At 38.1% G+C, this 6,002-nt stretch overlaps 1 protein-coding gene across 6 annotated transcripts; it reads left to right on the top strand.

Annotated features, from left to right (window-relative positions):
* The first annotated feature begins 2,743 nt into the window (after positions 1-2,743).
* LOC112293297 (uncharacterized) lies at positions 2,744-5,999 on the top strand. 6 transcript variants are annotated; one of them, XR_002972970.3, is made up of 4 exons: positions 2,744-2,957; positions 3,842-5,034; positions 5,211-5,651; positions 5,854-5,999. XR_002972970.3 is itself a non-coding variant. In XM_090257063.1 (4 exons), exons 2-3 carry the CDS (start codon positions 4,068-4,070, stop codon positions 5,573-5,575), a joined length of 1,302 nt encoding a protein of 433 aa, XP_090113189.1. In that variant the 5' UTR covers positions 2,744-2,957; positions 3,842-4,067; the 3' UTR covers positions 5,576-5,620; positions 5,854-5,999. The 6 variants fall into 6 exon arrangements, 5 of the variants coding, with proteins under 5 accessions (XP_090113189.1, XP_024398321.1, XP_073395656.1 ...); XM_090257063.1 differs by having other exon boundaries at positions 5,241-5,620; XM_024542553.3 differs by having other exon boundaries at positions 5,211-5,620.
* Positions 6,000-6,002: the final 3 nt, after the last annotated feature.

Genomic DNA, 6,002 nt, shown 5'->3' with positions numbered 1-6,002 from the left:
GATAAATTTTACAATAACTTTTAGAAAAGCTTTTTAAAAGCTTTATAAATGTTGCTTTGACTTTATATATGTTTATAATTCATTGATAGATTAGAACTTTGTCAATAACTTAATCATGTGCTGCACATGTTCGTAGCTTCTGGAACAAGATAATTATGTGGTGTCTATATAAAAAACTTGCCTTACAAGTTAAGATATTTGTTGTACAAAGTTAATATGGCTTTTTGAAATAGCTATTCCAATTTTTATTTAATATATATAATTTTTTATTTCTATTTTGTCATATTTCTTTGAGAAAGTCTCACTTGTTCATTTATTTTCATCGAGTTCTTGTCCATTGATACCGCATTTGGAATTGCAAGGGCGTGAAGATGTTTGCTTACATCAATAAGATCTACTTCCAATTTCTTCTTCTAACAACCATTTTTAAGTTTATATTTTTGCAATTGAATAAAATTTTATACAAAAATTGACATATGTTTTTCAATTTTGTAGAATTCAAAATTAGTTCCGAAATGTTGGCATTTTTTTATTATAATACTTTCTAATTTTTGCATTGTTAATTATTGCTTATAAGCCGAATATTATAGAACATCTACAAAAGTTAGAGTTATTACAATTATTAGATTATTAATAATTATTAAATGTATTTACATATACAAATTGATTATGTATTAGAGAAGAAAGATGAGCACATAGAAGCAAATACACTCTTATGAATTTTCCACTATTTAGATCTTACAATGGTATCAATCTAAGACTGAGGTAAAAATCACATAATCAATGACTTTCAAGTATGTTCATTTCAGCTTGATCACAAGCAAGCAGTTAGTTTATATATATATATATATATATACATATATTTCAAATGATTCAAATGATTCAAATGATAGGCACTACATTAAGGCTAGTACTAGCAATCAATTTAATGGAGGACTACATAATGGTCATAAAGATGGGGATAATTGAAGAAGGGGATTGCATTGAAGGGCATTTATAAGCAGCTGTAGACAGATACAAAGAGGCGCCTCTGTTGGACACCACAATTGGAGAGCCACCACAAGCAGCAATGCATTAATGAATTTTTCGAAGCCAATTTTTGAAAAAGAGCCGATTGCATCAACATCACCTATCAATTCAGGAAAATAACTTTTGTTGTCAATAAAGCAAGAAGAATCAACAGTATAAGAGGTGAAGTGGGAAAATGTAGAGGCAAAGATGAGTGTGGTCAAAGAAGAAGTGGTGAAGGTAGAAGATAAAGAGGTGGTAGTTGTAATGAAGAGCAATCTTATAGTTGTAGACCTAAAGTTGAGCATGGAAGTTTTGAGGGCCTTAAAGACAACGGTTGAGGGTAAGGAAGTCAAAGAGAGCAAAGATGAGGTGGAAAATAAGACCGTGAATGTAGTAGTGGTCTAAAAAGAAGTGGCTAAGATTGCTATTTGGGAGTGGATACAATTCAAAATATAACTTAACATATAATTCAAAAGATTAGATAATCACTCAATTTAAGAAATAGAGCATAAAGAAAAAATAAGCTATAAGTTCCATCATTTAATGTACAATATAATTAATATGAATAGTTCTATTGTTATGTATTTTTTTATTTCATTTTATTTTATCTTCTTCTTGGCCAATATTTCTTTAGGAGTAGTCAATTTTTGACTTAAAAAATACAAATTGAACTATTAATTTTTATTGTGGCCAATTGCACAGGTTTCCATTAGATAAATCATGATGTATTATTAATAAAATAATAAGCATGGATTAATAGCATGGATTAATAGTAATGATTAACAACACGTTTCATCTATAATGTGTCTTTCTTCCTAAAAATAACAATTTAAATTCTATACTGAATTTTTTAAAAAAAAATTAATTAGATAAATATTAGTATTTATTTATTTATTTATTTATTGACTTTATTACATCTTTGAATGTCTTCATATATTTTTACGATTTTTTTAATGTATTTTAATGTTTTTTTAATATTTTCACAAGTAGTTCTTTGAATAAAATTAACTAGTTTTTTTTTCATATTATCCATGACAACAGCATGAGTTTACCTATTCTACTTCGTAGCTAAAAGCTCCATTGTATATTTTATTTCTTTTTCTTTTTATTGTATTGTATTTGTACTTAAAAAGTATTCTTTGGCTCACAAACATATCTTTCAAAAATAGCTTCATTTGAGTCACACTTTCCATAACAACAACATGGGTTCATCTAGTAGCTTTTTGATCCATCTATCTATACAACTGTATTATTAATCTTAGGTTATGGGTATATAATTTTTTGGATGAATGATCGAACGGATGAATACAATGCTCTGTGGTCCCGCATCCGCCTCACGCTCTACAGTTCAGCACATCCACAAAGCATGCTTAATTTAGAACCACACGATCCCGCAAGCACGCATCTCGGCCGTCACACCCAACGCACTGACTTTATTAATAAAGGAAAAAGTTCTATTTCCTTTTTAGAAACAATATTACCCGCATGACGCTCTGTACAAAAGTTGACTAGGGTATGTACCGCATGCGTACAGTGTAGAGCAGGATCGGTGATGGACTCCCATGAGCTACCATGACGGGCATGGGGGACGACGACGTGGGACCACTGAGGGGGAGACCTGAAACCAACCCATCCACCTGGCAGAGGAGGGGTTGTCATGAACTGTGAAGTGGATTGGATGGCGGCTACCGCAACGTAGGCAAAGGGAACTTGGCGGGGGGGGGGGGGGGGGGGGACGGTGTGCGTGATTGCGCGGAGGAGACCACGTCTGTTACAGAAAATCTCGTCTACTTGACGAGACTTCTTCGGCGATGAAGGCTGTGTTTTGCTCGGGATCAAGTGCCATTGCTGCTATTCGGACGCAGTGGGCGGCTCTGGATAGCGGAGGGGAGTTGGAGTGGAGGACGAAGAGCCTGCGTTTTTTGGAAACGGAAATATAGTTGCAGGTACGAGCCTTGTTGTTGTTGCTGCTGCATGCTGCATGTTTTAATGTTGTTGTGGTTTATGTGGTGTGCATTGGAGTGAAGGAGTGCAGTTGGCCGACGGAAGGGAGCTTGGATTTGGCTTTGGTGTGTAGCGTTTGAGTTTCTAGTCAGTTTCGGGAGTAGAGGTTGGTTTTCAGGACTGGCTTCACATAATCACGTTTCTCAACAGTTGTGTGTGTGTGTTGAAAGGAGATGTTTCATCAGCAGGTAATCAGTTGAGAAGCTCAAAATGTGTCAGGATTGTGGAAATTCTTACCGTCCTTATTGCGAGATTGATTTTTTATGTCATGTCCTTGGGCTTTCTGGCTTGTTGTCGTGTCAAATGGTTTTTTTAACTGTGTACTGAAACAAGCGTTTGAAACATTTGAGGGGAGTTGAGGAAGCTTTCGTCGGATCGTTTATTGGCTTTTCTGGAATGACTATTGTGGCCTTGGGATGAATGAATGTGGTTTAGTTAATCGTACTCGAGCTCTTGATTAGAGCTCCGACCTTGTGTGCTGCAGTTCCCTTCCCCTCCCTTCTCTTTTGTGGTCGTTCCTCTCTTTCTCTCCGAGTTCATTGAGGAATGTATTTATTCTCGAGGATTGACAGTGTAAATGTGGGAAAATCATTGTGTTATGTTATTTATTATTAATATCATTTCTGTGTGTAATTCTTCGAATATTTGCTCGCATCGAGGATGGACTGGGGATTTGAAATTTGAATGCACTGAGAGAATGGAAGCCTTTTACTTCACGAAAACTCGTTACAGCTGACCTTTGGTAGATTACAGTGTCTCCTAGGCTTGATGTTTTTTTTTATATTTCTTTCATCTTCTAATCTAATGCTTCTTGTATTTTGTGAAGAAATAACCTGGCACTGGCATGCCATAAGAATTGAGGACATTCCACGCTATTATGGGGGTGGAGATGTGTTGCTGGTCTTACCAACTAAAAGATCACCCGGCATCTATTGTTTAAGTGCTAAAGCATCAATTTTTAGTTTCACAGAGGAGCCGATTTCTAAGATGTGAAAAAAATCTGCTGGCCAAAAGTGTCTGAAGAAAACCGTTTACCGAGATAACGAAGAAGTATGGCCTCGATACATTCTAATGTCAATGATATGCGGAATGGTAGTCATGAAGGCGGCGCGTATCTTTACGCACAGGCCAAGAAGGGTGCAAATCTTGTGTTACAAACACGGAGACTCGGGTTAACATCTCTCTTGGTGTTGATACTACTCCCATTTTTGACTCCTGTGGTTGTAGTTTCCATGTTGGTTGGTGCAGTCTTTTTGGTTCCCGTACTCAGTGGGGTCGCTGCTTATTACGCCGTCTTCCACCCTTACTCTTTGTCGAGTATCATAAAATGGTATCGTTCCTTCAAGTCTATTCACAATCAAGAGAAGGTACTTTCTACCTCAGCGCAAAACGACATTGGGTCGGAAACAGTTGATGAACATAATGCTTTTGAGGTAGTACACAGAAAAGATGAGGAAGAGCCAGTTGAAAATATTGAAAATTTTTGGCGCTCTGAAGATAATTCATATTCAGAAGCAGAGGAACAGAAGGAACCTGAAGGTGAAGTAGCAGAATACAACGTCTTCCATTTTGATGACCGTGGAAGAAGACAACTAGATTTTTCAGAGGGGATAGATGGAGCCAAGGAAGCCACGGAAGTACCTATACAAGCCCAAAGTGAGGTTAAACACCCCGATAAACGAGAAGATCGATTTGAGGAGTCCAAGGGACCAGAAGGAAAGCTCGCCAGAGCTCAATTTGTTTCTGAAATATCGACGGCTCCTGAAGAACCGGAGCATGTATCTGACAATGTGACAGTTGAGGAGAAACTCGATAAAGGTCATCCTGGTGGCCGGTGTACGGCACCAAGCAAAGAAGGGGAGCGCGTCGATGGAAACGAAGCACTTATCAAGCAAGCAGATGACGCTCTACCCAGATCTTTGCAATCTTCGCGATCTGAAGCAACCCATGCACAGTCAGGAAATGGATTGTTGTTGAAACACGTAATTCAGCAGTCTGACGATACTGTCGCTATAGAAGGTGAATTAAAGTTGTATGAAAGTGTCTCTGGTTCTTTTTCTGTATGAGCGTTAGGAAATGAGCACAATTATGTGGACATGCTAAAATTTAACGCAGGAGATATCCAAGCACACACGTCTGTTGGACTTGATTCGATTATTGTAGGATGGCAGAAGGGAATTCTAAATTGAGCGTAGATGGGGCTGTTACTGTGGAGGGGATTGCAGATGTTCAAGGTAACGAGGCCCCAATATTGAAAGATGCTGGTGCAGAGGAGGTGGAGGATCCACTAGCGCTCCAAATGGTGGAAGACGAGGCTGAGGCACCTGTAAATAATTCCCTGGCCACTGAGACTGTTGCTCCAGAGGGTAAGGCAACCGCCAGTGAGGCCGAGAAATTCCAGCAGGCGCAAGATAAGGCCTCGTCCGAGACTTTTTCCAACGGCGCTCCAGGAGAGCAGGAGGCTGAAGCTAAATCAGATCTCATCTCGGAGGAGAAGTTGAGGAATAAGCGTCAGGGAAGCAAAGCAAGAAAGAGGAGAAAGGACAAGACAAAGAAATGAACTTGGAAGCAACATCGCTACCAAAGCATAAGATACGAGCAGGAGGTGCAATCCCATCTTTAAGTCGTGGTTTGTGGTGCGCTCATCAAGTCTTTCACCTACAGTGTGTGAATATTTAGGAACATACTTGAATGACAGATTGGAAAGTACCAAGACGATGTTAACTTGAAGGTATTGGTTTGATGGCATGAAGTGCAAGCGACCTGCTTAGTTATTTCATGCTTCTTTTACAGATATTGTTCAATCTAACTTAAGAGTGTTTAATAACCTCCTGGCAGGTAAAATGAGAGGACACACTCATCACCACCATGCAGCAAAGTGAATGCTATTTTGATCATCTAGCATTGTCTACAACATTACATGTTTATATTTTTATTTATTAATGTTGTGAATAAAAATAGAAACCAAAAAAATTGCCTCAAAATTC

This window comes from Physcomitrium patens, chromosome 16, assembly GCF_059467195.1.
Source record: "Physcomitrium patens ecotype Gransden chromosome 16, ASM5946719v1, whole genome shotgun sequence".
NCBI lineage: Eukaryota > Viridiplantae > Streptophyta > Bryopsida > Funariales > Funariaceae > Physcomitrium > Physcomitrium patens.
This window is presented reverse-complemented; position numbering and strand designations above follow the sequence as displayed.